We start from the raw sequence: 16,745 nt of genomic DNA, 5'->3' as shown, positions 1-16,745 counted from the left end.
AAATTGTGTCGAATCGATCAAATTTCTAGAATTTTCCGATTGTTTATATCAATTCTACGTTTTTCGTTCATTCTGACTCAGTTCTCTTCCTAAATTTCACTTTTTTTTTCAGAAAAATGGCCGAAGCTGATATCGCCGTCATCGGATTGGCCGTCATGGGTCAGAATCTAATTCTGAACATGAACGACCACGGCTTCACCGTCTGTGCCTTCAACAGAACCGTCAAAGTCGTCGATGATTTCCTTGCCAATGAAGCAAAAGGAACAAAAATCATTGGAGCTCATTCGATTGAGGAGATGTGCAAGAAGTTGAAGAGACCTCGTCGTGTGATGATGCTCATCAAAGCTGGAACTCCTGTCGATATGATGATCGATCAAATCGTTCCTCATCTCGAAGAGGGAGACATCATCATAGATGGAGGAAATTCCGAGTATACCGATTCGAACGTGGGTTTTTTCTTTGTTCAGTTTGTTATCTAAACTATTTACTAAACAGTGATACTGTTGATTTTTCTTATTTATTTCCTGTTTAAACCAACAATTTTTGTTTTCAGAGACGCGCCGAACAGCTCGCAAACAAGGGAATTCTATTCGTTGGATGTGGAGTTTCCGGAGGAGAAGAAGGTTAGTTTTGAATTAAAAAATACTTCATTGGGATGAGACTGACTGGGATTTGGATTTGAAAAACTCGGAAGATTATTACGAGAAAAAATGCAAAAATGAACAATAATACTTCTATTTGTCACTAGAATTTCCGCTGTCGAGAGATTTTTGAGAATCTTTAGTTGAATTTCCGTTTTCAAGGGACTTTTGAGTTCGATAGCGCTCTGGAACTGGCTTGTTGATTACTGTTAGCCTGAAATAGTTTTGAATTTGAATCCAGTATTTCCTCGCCGTAGAACTAACCAAAAGGTGGCAAAAACTGCTTTATGATCCGATGGAGATGCTCCACGCATACAATCGTATTTGATTGGTTGCAACCATTCAGAGTTTTTCATCCAGTACAAAACTCGATCCTATAAAAATTCCAGTTTGACTTTTTCTTCTGAAAAATGTTTACCGTAAACGATGGAATTCTTTTCGGCACATAAATATCAGTATCCGGTTCGTATTTGTGAGTTGGTGGGAATCGTAGTGGAGGTTCGTTGAACTTCGAAAATGCTGCTTCCTTCGATTTGTGATTTGCCAATTCTTCAGTCTCCAGAACATCGTCGTAATCTTTTTCTCGTAGTTTATCTACATCATTCCAGTTGACACTATTCTCTGCAGTAACCCGGAAATTCAAGTCTCCAGTCCAAATAACCACCTGAATAAAAAGAAATGGAATAAAAAAAGTTTTTGAAGAAGAGGCTCAAGTATCGGAAGTGGTTGCTTACGTCAGAGGCGAAAATATGGCCTTTTTGAGTACCATGAAACTTGGCGAGCTGAGTGAAACAGAGTTCTCTGACTATTTTAGTGTAGTCTTGGACACGAAGTTGAGGTGTGGCGTCTGAAAAGAGAATGGAATTTGAGCATTTGTGTAGGAGGATGTTTCGTTGCTTCTTTCTTTATGTTTTCGAGAAACTCACGAGACAAATGGCATCCGATGAGCACAATAAATCTCTGATATAACCGAAGACACACTCCGATCGCACCTTTCGTTCTCACTGGTTTTGCCACGGTTCCAGATGGAATGAATAACGGTTGAGGCTCTGAAAATTAGTGTTATTGAACTATTGGAGTTGTCAGAACGCTTACGAATCGCATATCGGATGTGTTTATGTCGTATGAAGACAATGACCATTTGACTCCAAGCTCTGTGAGACAGATAGAGACGATGTCCATGAAGAAGTGGCTCCAAAATTCTGCGAGCATCCTCGTGAAACGTTCTGAAACAAAAACAGAATTTACTGTTGTCTTCCAACGTTTTCAACTAACGGTGCTGTTGTTGGAATTTCTTGAAGCGATATGAAGAATATGTCACTATCTATTTCGTCGTTTCTGTCTCTTATTTTCTGTGCGAGATGATTCAAGACTTTCGCTCCTTTCTCGTTGATATTCCAAGTCACTGTACAAACTTTCAGTTTTCTGTCTCCCATTGCTTCAATTTCCTCGTAGCTGGCAATTGGGACATTTCCGAATCCTTTTACAGATGGTCTAAAACTCATTCGGCTTGAAAGAGGGAAAAAGAACGAATTGAAAGTATAAGTGGCACTTACGCAGGGTTCGGTGTGTCAATGCAGTATGTCCAAGTGCCGTCGCTGATCTCGTTGACTGAAATAAAAGGAATGAATTTCCAATTGGGGGCAATGAACAATAGGATTATGTGAAGCAGAGGGATTAGGGCTGCTTACATGCGGCATTACGCAACGTGGCAGGTTGAGAAGAAGAGCGAAGCGATGCTGGATGACGGCTTCCAGAGTGTGACGTCTCCTGTGTAGATTCAGTTGAAGCCTGTGATTGAACTGGTGTAGTTACTGTTGAAGATGAAGATGACGTAGAGGATACCGATGGAGAGTTGGCATCTGAATTTAGAGAAATTTTGAAGGGAGTCTGACAATAAAGTGTCAAGTTTGAAGCAATGCTTACCCATTTTCCTTCTTGTTCTGAATGGTGACGCCCAGAGAATAGAAAGGTTTCGAGGGGTGACTAAGTTATTGGAATTTCTTGTTTTTCTACTTTCGAGAGGAAAAAAGAGAAAGTGGACAGAAGGAACAGAAACAACGAATGGCGGGCGCCAAGCGACGACAGGCAAAGACCGTGGGCGCTCTCGTCACTGCCTCTGGACGAAGAGATAGAGGGCTTCGAGAAAGAAAATAACCGCTGTACTTTTGTAAAAAAAAAACCACAGCTTTTCTTGTTCGTCGGTGATAAAATGAACAAGTTTAATAGCCGCCGACCCCGGTGGGGGTGCTTGCGGGTGTTGAATGTTATATAATGTTATGTAGATTTCAATGTGCAAAGAGAAATGGGAACAAGTGCAGAGAGAAGGAAACAGATGAAAAGAAGAGAAAAGAAACGCAGGGATAGAGAGAAACGGACGTGAGAGAAGAAGTAGAAGAAGGTGAATTGGTCTTTCGTAAAGAATTCTGAAGTTGGAAACACACACTTTGTGTTGCTAGGGGGGCACCGACTTCATTCGACACGGAGAACACTTGAATTCTTGAATAGAGATGGCATGTTCCTACTTCTATTCCCTTCTTCAAGTGGCTTTTTTTGTTTTTTTTTAGGAAAAAAAACATCTGGGAATATTGAAAATCATCATGTCCAACGTTATAATTACAATCTCCTCTTCATGTTTCTCACTTTTAAAACTCACGGAAATTGGAATAGGACGTAGACCATTTGAATATAAACATTTCCAGACAATTTTTGTGGTTGACTCCAAATTTGAGAATGCTTGTCTGGGAGAAGTAGAGAGAGTGAAAGGCGGAATCAAATCAAAAGAAATGTGGCCACAAAATATGAGAAAAAAGGAGGGCGAGAAAAAAATGTCATGGGATACCGATGAATGCATGATTGAATAGGAGAAGAGATATGCTAATTGATTTGAAAAGAGCATCGATACATGACAGCCACGAATATTTGAAAGAATTTATGGAAAAGAAGAGACCGAGAGATCGAATGAATTAGTAATTTTCGTTTGAAAGCTTGTGCCCTTTCGACGTTTGGGTTTTGCTTCCTATAGAGCTTCATTGTTCTTTTTGTACAAAATGACCAACATGATATCAGAAAGAATAACTAGAAACTCACCTGCTTCCCTTTGAATTTCAGACGTATTTGAAAGATATCTGAAAATTTCAAACACTCACCAAAAGTATAACTTCGATAGAACAGTTTTCGCATCATCTTGCTCCAAGCGAATAGAGGTTCTCCTCCAATCAGAAGAAACAAAATGAGAACTTATTTTCCCTTGGCTCCTTTCCTCCGTTTCTTTCTAAGCGTTTATCGACAAAAACGTTGAGGATGTTTTATCGTTGTGGTTGTCGTGAATCCCGAGAGGAAGACATCTGGAGAAAATGTACGAGAAGGAATGGGAGATTTTCGTTGTCAGAAATGAGAAGAAAAAGAAAAGGACACAGAAACCTTTGGCAGAAAAAGAAGAAGTGAATATTCCAATGGCAAAATGACGAGAAAAGAATGACAAGAGGAAGCACTTACCGGATTAGGATGGAATTGTCATAGGAACGAGTTGTTGGCAATAGACATTTATGGTTTTAATCTTTGTCATTCCAAACTACTGTAGAATTGCCATGTTTTTTCTGACAACTGTCTGTGAAGAAAGACTTTGAAAAAGTAACCGAGACTACTCAACTCCTACTACTTGTGTGCTCTACGAGCCCATTTTAGGAGACATAGAGCCAATTCCCTATCCTCCGTCGCCTCTTCGTCTTCTTCTTCTTCTTCTTCTTCTTCTTCTCCTTCTCCTCACCGCCGCTGATACGTACGTTGATTAGAAAAAGCAACGGAAATTGGGAGAAGAGAAGACGGCTTTTTTGTCGGCTCTCTGTGAGATGTGTATGTGCTTGCTGCTTCTCGCCCACTCCTTGGCGCATAATTAGAAGAACAAAAAAACTAGATAACGTAAAGGGAATAGCAATTTCCTGGTTTTCGTTTTTTTTTGGGAGGAAACGACGTCGATGGAGATTGGATACAAGCTCTGTCAGAATGAAGCGAAAATTGTAGTATCTGCAAAATTGTATAGGGAAGGCAAAGAAAGAAGTGGCAAGATTTAGAAAATGTATTCGAAGTAGACATCTTCGGAACATTTGAATTATTATTGTAGGTGGGAGGATACAAAATGACGGTGCTCTCGACAACAATTAGATTTCTTGTTGTTCAAATTTAATTTATTCAAATTTCAAAATGAAACATTTTTCCAGGAGCCCGATATGGACCATCTCTCATGCCAGGAGGAAACCCAGCCGCATGGCCACATCTCAAGGATATCTTCCAGAAGATATCTGCCAAATCAAACGGAGAACCATGCTGTGATTGGGTTGGAAATGCTGGATCCGGACATTTCGTCAAGATGGTTCATAATGGAATCGAATACGGAGACATGCAACTCATCGCTGAAGCCTATCATCTTTTGAACAAGGCCGTCGAGTTGAATCATGACCAGATGGCTGAAGTTCTTGACGACTGGAATAAGGGAGAATTGGAATCTTTCCTTATCGAAATCACCGCCAACATTCTGAAATATCGCGATGAGAAGGGAGAGCCAATCGTGCCGAAGATTCGTGATTCCGCTGGACAAAAGGGAACTGGAAAGTGGACTTGTTTCGCTGCTCTTGAATACGGACTCCCAGTTACTCTTATCGGTTTTAAATCAATCAATAATTCATTAATCAAAAATTTCATTTTCAGGAGAAGCCGTCTTCGCCAGATGTTTATCTGCATTGAAGAACGAGCGTGTTCTTGCTTCCAAACAACTACCACGTCCTCAAGTGTCCCCAGATACTGTTGTTCAGGACAAGAGAATTTTCATCAAGCAAATCAGCAAGGCTCTTTATGCCTCGAAGATTGTGAGTTACGCTCAAGGATTCATGCTTCTCGCCGAGGCTTCGAAACAACTCAAATGGGATTTGAACTTCGGAGCGATTGCTTTGATGTGGAGAGGAGGATGTATCATCCGTTCCAGGTAACAATTCAGAGATATCAACCAGAAGTTAACGAAAATTTAACAGATTCCTCGGAGAAATCAAACGTGCTTTTGATAACAACAAGCAACTTTCCAACCTTCTTCTCGATGAATTCTTCACCAAGGCCATCGCAGAAGCGCAGGTTTGTTATCAACTTGGAACCGTAGTGGCTAGTACAAATTGTGATGAAACGGAAGGAGATATTGAATTCCGCATTCCGTGGAGGTCAAAATTTGACTTAACTTTATTTTTTCACATGTATCAACTGTAATATTTTGACACTAACAGGAACAAAATTTATTCGAAAAAAAAAATCAAATTTTTATCATAAGTCAGAACACAGACTGACGTCAATCCTATCTGTTCTATAAATCGGAACATCATAAATCTTGTTCAGGACTCGTGGCGCGTCGTCGTCTGCTCAGCCGTTCGTCTCGGAATTCCAGTTCCAGCCTTCTCATCGGCACTCTCTTTCTATGACGGATACACCAGTGAGGTAAATGAAACCGTCACGATCTCCGCGTCGTTTCATGTTTATTTTGCACTGTAATTCATCAGTTAAAGTGTAAAAAACGAAGGAGAGATGGGTACACGTGAATTTCACTATTCAAAAAAGGATTCGTTCTGTGATTCTCTCATCATGTTTTTAATTATCACACGTGAATTCATGCCCACACAGTTTGCCGAACTTGACCGGCATTGGCTGGCTGCCAAGTAAACTATCAGACTGATTAACAAAACATGTTTCATGAAAACACAGACATTCTTTTCCTTTTCCAGGTCGTCCCAGCTAATTTGCTCCAAGCTCAAAGAGACTACTTCGGAGCTCACACCTACGAACTTCTCGGCCAACCGGGAACCTGGGTTCACACCAACTGGACCGGACACGGAGGACGTGTTACATCTAACACATACAATGCATAAGTAGTTCCAAACGAAATTATACGTTATATTAACGTCCACTATAATTATATTCAACTCGATTAATTCCTCATTGCTTTTTCACCCCTTTCCAGCCTTTTACAGATTTTTTTTTCAATTGCTGTGATCGATTAGTGTTTTTATTTTAACCTCTTACTACTAAATACTTCCTTCTTCGTTTCGTTTTTTTGCAGTATTCGTTTGTCCGTTCGTGTGAAATAATAAACTGTTCTATGGTTTGTTTTGTCGTCTTTAGGGGAGCAAGGTAATCACAGACTGTCACGATGAGCACAATCATTATGTCAAAAAACATTTGGATTAGAAATCAGAAAGATTAAAAAATGAGAAAAAAGAAGGCGACGTAACGATTCTGTTTCAGACAAAAAGTTCAACGATTCACATGTTTTCTGTCTCTTTTTCAGCAAAATCACTTCCAATTTTTCGATTTTTTGATAAATAAAAAGTAGGAAAAAGACTATTTCCGTTCACAATTTGTTTCATCCGTTAACCGGTTTTTCTTAAAATTTCAAAAAATTTCAATTTTGACATTTTGGATGAAACGTGTCAATAATAATCTCTTTCTTCGTCAATTGAAGAGAAATCGTCATATTTTGAGTAGAATTTATCCCAAAAATAAATGTTTTCTTGAGATTTTGGTGGGATAGTTCTCAAGAGATGACTCATTTTGTTATTTTGTTGGGTGGATCTCTGAAATGGATAAACAAATAAGATATGAGAGTAGTCTACAAAGTTTAAAGATGAGAAACGGAGGAATTCCAGCGGTGTGATGAATAGGAAATCAGATGATATCAAGTGGATGATCGTTTTGGACGCTTCGAAGGAACGCCAGCCGTTTCATTAGTGGATACTAGAAAACTGATAATTGCTCGTCAAAAGAATTCATACTGTAGATTTGAGAAAAGACTTGCTTTTTTTTCAGAGTTTAGAATTTTCAAGATATCTGGAATGGTTTGGTTGGTACTGTTTCAAAACAGTCCGTATTGAAATCGGTAAGAACTAGAACCATATGATTCAACCAAAAGAGCTGAAATAAGTTAGAATATTGTAGTTGAAACCAAGGCTGTCAAAAAAGCCGTGGGGCAATTTTATATCACAGCCATGTTCGAAAATTCGGCCCATTTGGTTAATCCGTGGCCTCGGCGGTTTTGAAAGCCGCGGCCGGCCGTGACAGAATTGGTTGAAACTGAAAAAAGATGCAGGTGATTCGATCAGGAATCGCCAAAGTTGGAGATAATTCTACTATAATTGATGTTCAGATACGAGTTGATAAACGAAATGGTAACACTTGTCCCAGTTCTATTCCCGGTATCCAATTCTATAAAAACTTGCTTCAAATCCTCCCCAAAAAGTGATTTCATCTCTTAACAAACCCCTCCGATCAACACGATTTTTGAACCGATCTGATCTCATTTGCTTTCTGTGAACCAACTTCGTCGACACCTGCAAAGTACGCCTACAAACCATGATAGTTGATTTCCGTACAAAATTCAGAAGTTAATGATTCCATGTTATCAATGCAAATTTCTGTTTAGGTGATTTTTATGTTTCCTTTTCTTTTTCCAATTTCGTATAGTTTCAGCAAATAAACAAAGACAATTTTCAATTTTTAAAACTTTATGAGAATTCAGAAAAACGGCACCCGTTTCGAGTCGAATTATACCATTCAAAAAGTGAATGGAATAGTCATAGAGAAGCGATCAACATGAAGAAATGTTGGGGTCATTGCACACAAAGAAAATGGAAAAGAACTGGTCATATCACCTCAAATAAAGGCGGGTCAAGCGGGTCAAAAATAACATGAAAATGGTTAGAAAAACAGAAAAAGCAGGGGGAAATGATGAGTTCTGAAGTTAGAACTGTCAAGTGAGATTTGAATGTAAAGCAGTTGAGATGAGAATCGAATCGGGAAGTGAGAAAATGAGATGAGAGAGTTAGAGAATTGGAAGTTTAATCAGAGAGATCTGGAGAACTGATCGTCCTTCGGAGAGCCGACTCTCTTGCTTCTTGAGCTGCTCTCAATGAATTTCTCACTTTACGTTCGAAATCTGCATCCTTGACAGCTTCAACAGCTGGATTCACTGCGACAACTGGTTTCTTCTCATCGATTGTCTCCACAGTCTTCTCACTCGATGAATCGTCGTCTCCAATCTTATGAGTATAGGCGAACTGGTCCTTTGTTGGGAGTTGGTAGATCACATTCTCCAATTCTTCAGCCACAGTCGACACGTTCATCTTAATCTTTTGAGACCATCTCTGAGCTCGGTTCATTTTCTTTTCATCACATTCTCCGAGTTCGGCTACGATTTCTGAAAGAAAAAAGAGGTTATTGTTATTGTTTTTTCGGCGACTGTTATCAATTTTCAGATTAGAAAAGCAAGTTGCTTCCCTTCCTGGTTGTGGTTATGATGACCACCAAAACAAGTGGTGTTATCAGTCAAAAAGAAGAAGAAGATTTCTGATCTCTTACCTTTAGTCTCTTCAACTTTAACTCCACGAATCCACAACCACAATCTGACGATGGGAGCACGTTGTCCTGGTTTTCTTGGGAGAACGATGAAGAGAAGAAGTTGAATGAAGGCGAGAAGTGAGCCGACTCCATTTGGGAAGATAAGATAGAAGTCGTTCTTGAGAAGACCGTACAAGAACCATTCAGTTGACACGAGGAAATTGGCAATGCACAATGGAAGAGGAAGGGTTGAGGTAGCCCATCGACGGATGACGACTCGGATTCCACCGAGTGGAGCGGCAAAGTCAGCGATGTTGAGAGTAAGGCAGACGATTCCGAGTGGATGGAAGATCTTCATTCCGAAGAAGTGAACTCCCAGAACCAATGAAGTACAGATTCCGATGACACCGAGTACTTTCAATGTGATCCAAAGCTTCTTCTTGGTCATGCACCAATAGAAGATTGTGTAAGTAGTGTAGAGGATCACTTGACATCCGGTAACCCATTTCACAGTTCCATCATTTTTCAACCATCCGTATGTCATCCAACAGCATCCACCGACAACTCCCATAAGGAATGGAGCTCCGGAGATTTCCTTTGTGTCTTTTCGTTTCCAGATTTGACGACATATTGGACTGAAATTGAATGAATGAAATTTCAAAAACGAGAAAAAAAGAAATGAAAAAGAAACTTACATTCCACAGAAGAAGAGACCGACTGTTGTGAAGAAGGCAAGAATAGAAAGAAGATTCAAGAATGAGAATCCTTGAGTGAAAATCTCGAACATGATGTTCTGAGAGTCGAGTGTGCTAGAAGGCACTTGTTAACAGAAAATAGGCAGAAGACTGGCCCCTTCCGATCGACTCTCACTCACTTTTGTATCATCTCAATGTCTCGCTCCGCCCATCTTTTTTGAGAGAGACCTTCGGCGGAGAGAAGGAGGGGCATATGTCTCCATCTACAGAGTGTGTATTGTGTTCGGTCTCTTTCTCTAATTGTATCCAATTGAAAAGAGTTTCTCAACTGAGATCTCTGAGCCTTTTCGTGAGCTGTATGACTATTCGTATGACTCATGCAAATAGTAGACCGTTATTCTAGAAAACTGAAATGAGAAAACAGAATGACCAGTCAGTGGCAGCTCAAATCGTTGTGGTCATCTATAGTACGGTAGTCGGAGAATTCGGAAGACATCTGAATAAAAAGGAGCTCAGAGTCCGTGTGAAGAATCTAGGATACAGAAAAAATCTGCTTGAAGACGTGCGGTTTCTGAATTGTTGTTGGAGAATCTGTGTTTTCGAATCGTTTCAAAAATGTTTAGGTACAAACAATTCAAGGTTTCAAAGGCTAAAAAACCAAACCAAAACTGTTTTTTGGTTCTGAAAACTTGGGGAAAATTTAGATGTCTTACAGTCTGTTTAACTCAAGAAGACGAGAGCGCGGAGATGTTTCCGGCAGAACAAAACCAACAGTATTCAACGCTAGTTAAACCAAAACCCAATTTTCCCCAAAACCGCGGATCGGTTCTTGCCTGTATTCTAAATTTCCGTCTGAAAGGTTCAGAATCTTTGAAACATGCTGGGACATTTCTGAAAGTATTCTCCTAGTATGAGACTTCATAGTTTAGACTCATCCCTGTTGAACCATCCAAGCGCGCCCTGAGATTCTCTGAAAAGTCACGTATCCTACCGTAACCCTCACCTTCCCATTATCAATCAGTAGTCTCTCCACCTCACCACCCCACCTTCCTCATCATTCAAACAATTTCTAGAATCGATTCTTACTGTAATAAACGTATAATTCTAGACATGAAGTGTTCTCTTATAAACAATAAACAAAAGAGGGAAAATATGTATATAATGAAGAAAAGCGCGATGAAATCATTGGTGATCAGAAGGAAGGCGATACGAATCCCTCTCCATGATTTATAACCAAACCGCCCGTGATGGAAAAGTTTTTGCAAGTAGTTGAGATAAAGCGTCATATCAGTTCAAACAATGCTTCATGGCCGAATTATCTCTCTTCCAGAGATGTCTAGTCCATTGTTTTTTTGTTGCTAGTTAATTCGTAACTGCCAGATTGTGGAGTGTGAAGAGACCAACTAGTACGTAATAGGAAAACACGACAAGACAAGTTGTTTGCCAATGCTCGTTGCTCTCGTTGTCAATCACTGATAAGAAGTTACGTCAGAAGAACATATGCCCTCGTTAAACGACTTCATTCGGAATGGCTTATATCACAAGAAGACATAACAAACACCGAAAAAAGAAATGGAGAAGAAGTGGACGAATTCTGGGCAGTCAACGTCATCTAAAATATCACTGAAGATAGACTGAAGAAGACTGCACGTGTACCGGCCATGTGAAGATGAAAGTACTTATCACATGGAGAAGAAATTGAGAGAGAATTTGTAATTTATGACACCTTCTTCATCTCTTTTTTATGGTTAGAGTACGGTTGTCTGTCGAAGACTAAAGGGAAGTGATATTGAGATCAAGGACTGGTCCAGTTGGGGACAAATGAGAACTTAACGAACTGTGGGGTGGATAGGTGCGTATTTTGATTCAGGGGTTATTCTATTGTATCTTCTTTTTTTAGTGTTTCCGGTAGTGACATAATATTTGTTACTCATTGGCAAATAAGTAGTATTGTACCTTTTCTTGGTTGATTAATGTTTGGAGAAGGGCATGATAATGGACCTAACCGGATGGGTTCTGATGGGGTATTCGCGTATTGGATAATGATTTTCTTAGTTGCTTTGGGATCCTATTTTTTGTAAGAGCTATTTCTAGTTAGTTACATAAGGTCGGCGTGATCAACAAATTGCCAACTGACAAATCAAAAGACCTGAAGTTGGATGGGATTTTCCTTTAATTTAGGATTTTGTGAATTTCGGATCTTACCACGTCAGAAGAAATATTGTTTTACGTGATTCGATACAAATACCAGAGTCTAGTACACTCTAGGTTCCGTGGTGTTTTTACTAAACATCATCAGAAATGAAATTCAAAACATAAATCTTCAGAGAGATCGTTATAAAACTATTTTCCGATGTCTGAAGTATACGATAACTAGCTATCAGTTCTAGGTACGGTATCAATCGAAACGTCATCCTCATAAATTTTCGTCCAGAATCTTTCTCTCCCGTTCTAACCACTAAACCACATGCCACTACTATCAATTCTCCCCATTATTTTTCTTTTCATTCAGATAGCCTCGTGATAGATGCTTAGAAGAAGACGTGCAGTTCCATCAACGATTTCAATGTTTTCACAATTCACAATTCTTCTTTGTGTCCATCAGGTGAAACCATATGGGTACTTCTGAATCCGTCTTACTTGACTGTCCATCTTGTTTGCGGGAAGAAAACAAGAATTGAAATATGACCAAATGATGGACCACAGTTTTTGATCTACTTCGAGAGCCGCGCCCTGTTTAAAATATCTGCAAAGGGTGGGTAATTGGAATGATATCATTCGATGGGGGCAAGATGCTTCAACTTTTACTTTTCAAGGTATTACACTCTTGAGAAGAAGGGGAAGCAACTGTGTAATCAAAAATTGTCCTTTGATCTAGGTACTGTAAATTGCTGAAACTGAAATAATTCAGAAGTCATCAGGGGATTCACGTGAATGTCTCTGAATCCAGACTGATCTCTTAGTATGTTTTTGTTTATGGCTCATTGTTCTCTGGTTCATTCCTGGTGTCTTCGATACATGTCAACTGCCTATTTTCCGTGAAAAAAGCCAGAAAGTTTATTCTATTTTTGCTGCCCGAGAACTCAAATTAGATCAATTTCACCGACGATCTTCAGAAGTCATCCCCATATTTGTTGTGATCTTTCTCTTTTTGAGACACCAATTGACACATGTACTGTATTTAGTTGGCACATGGCCAGAGGACAAACAAAAACGACACTAGACGAAGGGAATGGAGTAGATAGGGGTCCAAAACTGGATCCATCTTCTCCTTTCTTTTTCTTTTTCTTATCAGTTTTGGGTGCGCGACGTACTCGACAAAACGGTGTGGGGTCACTATGATAACAGGGAAAAACGATGAAGAAGACGTGGAATGGAGTGATAGCCACCGACAGAATAAATAGAAAACGAGAGAATTCAAGGTGAGATGACGTGGAATCAAAAAGAAAAAGAAGGGAAAAGGGAACGAATCAGTAATCAAGCAGATCAAAAACAAATTGAAATATATCGATATTGTATCGTTGCAAATGAGAAAAAAGATATATTGAGAAGATGTTTTGTTGGAATTTTAGTGTGGTTGTTGTGACTTTGGAAGCGTTTTTATTGAAACAAAAACATTTATTTTTGATGAAAAAATTAGAAGAAGATAGCATCAATCACCAGAAATATCAGTATCAAATGGGGAAAAGAAATAGCAAAAAGGGCATGGGGATGAAACATTCAAGTGATAAAACCTACAGAATTGGAAACTCTGTTATCACTTGGGAATCGTAGGAAATCGTATTTCGTACTTGTAAAATGAAGTGAAAAACTGCAACAATGGAGCTTTAAGTTTTCCATGCACTTCTCAATATACTGGGAAGCTGAAAGAATATTGATTCGAAACAGATCTCAAACTTTTATCTGATTGGAAAGTTGAGTTCGTAATATCTATGTACAACATACTTTTTGAAACACTTCATCTTCAATCATCATCAGATTTATTTGTATCCTGTTCAAAATCTGCCACTGATTGTTTTGATATTTTAGGGTAGTGACTTACTGTCATAGTTTTACGGAATGATATTTTTCGATTTACGGAATTCGGAACCGGAATAATAAATAACTCGGATCCGGGAATTTCGGAATCCAGAACTCCGAATGATTTGGTAAGTTTGCAAGACCAAGTCCTTTTTTAAAAATGTTTTTAATGATAAATGAAGTTTGAAACTACTTTTAAAGACCAACACCGGAATAGAAGTACTGTTTTTATTTTTCGGAATCGGAATCCGGAACCGGAATAAAATTTTCAAAATCCGGAATCCGGAATCCGGAAACGGAATAAAAAAAGCCCGGAATCCGGACAACTATGCTTACTGTGGATCGGAGCAGAAGAGCTCGAAAAGTCCTCCGCCTTACCATTTCAGTCAAAACCATTTTTGATCTTTTGAACATTCTTGCCCATTTCATCTTTTTTTCCAGTTTTTTTTTCCAGAATCGTCTATCTTCTGCACACGATTTTCGAAAGTTGCATGGCTGTACTTTTTGAATTGGAGCTAATAAAAATGAAGACACAGTCCGACAACATTCGGAAAAGATACGATTATAAGTGGCGAGTTTCCCAGAATAGAATTCCTTACTCTTTGAAAATAGGAAGTGTCTGAAAGAAGAAAGTAAAAAAGGGATCAACAGTTTAAACTTTAAACCTAATAAATTTATTCATTAATTGTACTATGAAATTAGACACACACAAATTCTCAATGTTTTGCTCTATGGTAGTTAACTCTCGGGTTTTCTTCTTCAGGAATGAACGGAATAAAAGCATCCAAACCAGGAGATCTTCTCAATTGATGCATTGACATATCAACTGAATACACGCATTGCATCTGATTTACAAACTTCTCAGTGTCCATCAGTCCTTCTCCCAGCGAAGTGAGTTCATATATTCCCATATCAGCCATCATACTCTCTGGAATCTTTCCAGATGGATGTCGAAGCTGCACAAATTTCCTTGGTTCAAGTATTCCGTCATTCGATATTCTTCTCTTTTCAGTCACATCAATGATAGTGAATCCACTTCCATACGATTGATTATTTTCTTCTGGATTTCTCAGTTTGCAAACCAATATTATTTTCTTTTCAATTAGATTTCGAAGATTAGAATAAATGCCTTCTGCATTGAACGGAAGACATGATTCAGCTCCATTGTCGAACCATTCCGGATTTCTTCCTGTTACGTGAAACATGGATTTTATGAGAAGACCAGTCTCAATTTGCTCGTAACCTCCACAGAATCTGAAATTATACGCAATTAAAGTAAAATCTTTTACAATTAGAAACGCCGAAAACTTTTTGGCAACTTTTCGGTAATAAAAGTCCGAATTTCTTCTATTTTCGTCCCAAAACACTATGTGTGAAGGTCTATTAGTGTAAAATCTTCAATGAAATATCACTCACTTAGCATAAGCCTTTTCCATCAGAGGATACCAAAATACATCGTCCACTTTTTGAGCATACTGTAATGCTCCACAAGGTTTTATTGGTAGACGATCATCAATTTCTATCGTTTTTAATTGTCGCGTTTCATCGTAAAATTTGAAGTGAAACTTTCCTGAAAGAAATAAAAAAAAGTTATTTGTCTACTTTTGATAAGTTATGTCAATAGATAAGTGTTATAAGCGGTCAGTTCGTGAAGCAATTCTATTAAACTTCGATCAAATAAAAGTTTGAAAAACCACGTTGCATTATAATCTTCAAAAAAACTGACCTGTATATTCACGTTCATCGAAACTTTGCTCTTCCACAATTTTATGAAAACTGATCAAATCTTTGGTAAGACTGGAAACAGCAACAAGAAAGAATCCAGCATGTGTCCCATTTATCTCAGTTCTCCGCTCGAAATGGGTTCTCCAATCATCTCGTCGAGAAGTATTGAAATTCAATCCAAAAAACTTTGGGAATGCAACCAGGTCATGCGGTCTCTTGGTATTTCCTTTTATCGGAAATTCAGGGTCTTCATAGAAAGTCATAGTAAAATAGTGTTTAGAGAGAAAACTGATAAGAATATATAGTGGACGGAAAAAAGGAAGATGAGCTTATCATCTGAAACATTAAACTTGGACAAATGTTGTGGTTTCGGACGTAGTTTTTGCAAAACTTTGATCCTTTCGGTTAACTGTTGTTGGTGACTAATCAACTTAAATATGTAATTGTGATAATGGAAACGGAGTTTTACATCCTGATTGAACAGAATTTCGGAAGGAATACGAAGTCGGCAGCTCATAAATTGGAGTGAGTCATGAGTTTCTGTGAAAAGAAAATATGCCAGAGTTCAACCGATTTATGTTTCAATCAAAACGTTTTAATGAGTTGGAACACATTCAATATTGGAGATTTTTGATTGTCAAAAGTACGAAATTTGGTAACAGAAAATCAGGAAATTCGGATATCTCACACTTTGGCCAGAATCAGATCAAAATTGTATGAATATTTGTGAAAAAGGTAAAAGTTGAATAGAACGAAATGCCAGCACATTTATCAAAATTTTCAGTAAGAGATAGTACAATTTCTATTGTGTCTTGAATTGATGCACATCGTGGGCTGATTTTACTCAGAGTGGTGGCGTTCGTGACATGAAATGTTGCTTCGATGAACGTTTAGAAGTAAAATTCTTCGCGATAGCCGGTAGTTTCAGAACCGTTTTTGAGCTACTGAAACCAAGGATCATCAATTTACAAATATAATTTTTGGGTTGATATTTGAATAACTTTCTTTTCCAGATGAATATTTTTTCTAAGATGGGACAATATTCCAGTTAGCTGAATCAATCTTAAACAATTCTCCAATCCACCCGAGACCATTCAACCATGTCTTGTGCAAAGTGCACCAACAGATTCACCCACACATTTCAACCATCTGGATAAACTTTTCATTTTTATAAACTGAGCCAACTCCTTATGACTTTCCCTCACTTCCCACTTGTTTATCATTCACACTTCTTCAAATACCTAACTTAACGTACTTTTCAGTATTTTTCTGTTCCAACCGTCCAAAATATTTG

General features: G+C 38.5%; 5 protein-coding genes across 5 annotated transcripts; 2 read left to right on the top strand and 3 right to left on the bottom strand.

The window, feature by feature from the left end:
* Positions 1 to 116: 116 nt before the first annotated feature.
* GCK72_014892 (uncharacterized protein) lies at positions 117 to 628 on the top strand (the record flags this gene model as incomplete). The annotated part of the gene is made up of 2 exons (XM_053730523.1): positions 117 to 446; positions 554 to 628. 2 exons carry the CDS (start codon positions 117 to 119, stop codon positions 626 to 628), a joined length of 405 nt encoding a protein of 134 aa, XP_053585295.1.
* Positions 629 to 734: 106 nt separating this feature from the next.
* On the bottom strand, positions 735 to 3,827 carry GCK72_014891 (uncharacterized protein; the record flags this gene model as incomplete). The annotated part of the gene is made up of 10 exons (XM_053730522.1): positions 735 to 855; positions 906 to 1,015; positions 1,060 to 1,305; positions 1,376 to 1,488; positions 1,568 to 1,690; positions 1,737 to 1,867; positions 1,917 to 2,135; positions 2,198 to 2,252; positions 2,333 to 2,503; positions 3,791 to 3,827. The coding sequence occupies 10 exons, from the start codon at positions 3,825 to 3,827 to the stop codon at positions 735 to 737; spliced, it is 1,326 nt and encodes a 441-aa protein (XP_053585294.1).
* A 1,057-nt stretch (positions 3,828 to 4,884) lies between these two features.
* On the top strand, positions 4,885 to 6,547 carry GCK72_014890 (uncharacterized protein; the record flags this gene model as incomplete). The annotated part of the gene is made up of 5 exons (XM_003108457.2): positions 4,885 to 5,302; positions 5,349 to 5,622; positions 5,669 to 5,765; positions 6,021 to 6,119; positions 6,404 to 6,547. 5 exons carry the CDS (start codon positions 4,885 to 4,887, stop codon positions 6,545 to 6,547), a joined length of 1,032 nt encoding a protein of 343 aa, XP_003108505.2.
* Positions 6,548 to 8,512: 1,965 nt separating this feature from the next.
* GCK72_014889 (uncharacterized protein) lies at positions 8,513 to 9,798 on the bottom strand (the record flags this gene model as incomplete). Its single annotated transcript, XM_053730521.1, has 3 exons — positions 8,513 to 8,871; positions 9,033 to 9,646; positions 9,707 to 9,798. The coding sequence occupies 3 exons, from the start codon at positions 9,796 to 9,798 to the stop codon at positions 8,513 to 8,515; spliced, it is 1,065 nt and encodes a 354-aa protein (XP_053585293.1).
* A 4,644-nt stretch (positions 9,799 to 14,442) lies between these two features.
* Positions 14,443 to 15,714, bottom strand: GCK72_014888 (uncharacterized protein; the record flags this gene model as incomplete). The annotated part of the gene is made up of 3 exons (XM_003088917.2): positions 14,443 to 14,980; positions 15,143 to 15,296; positions 15,453 to 15,714. 3 exons carry the CDS (start codon positions 15,712 to 15,714, stop codon positions 14,443 to 14,445), a joined length of 954 nt encoding a protein of 317 aa, XP_003088965.2.
* Between the last annotated feature and the right edge of the window lie 1,031 nt (positions 15,715 to 16,745).

Source organism: Caenorhabditis remanei, chromosome IV, assembly GCF_010183535.1.
Source record: "Caenorhabditis remanei strain PX506 chromosome IV, whole genome shotgun sequence".
Taxonomy (NCBI): Eukaryota; Metazoa; Nematoda; class Chromadorea; order Rhabditida; family Rhabditidae; genus Caenorhabditis; species Caenorhabditis remanei.
The sequence above is the reverse complement of the archived record's forward strand: the minus strand, read 5'-3'. Positions and strand labels throughout refer to the sequence as shown.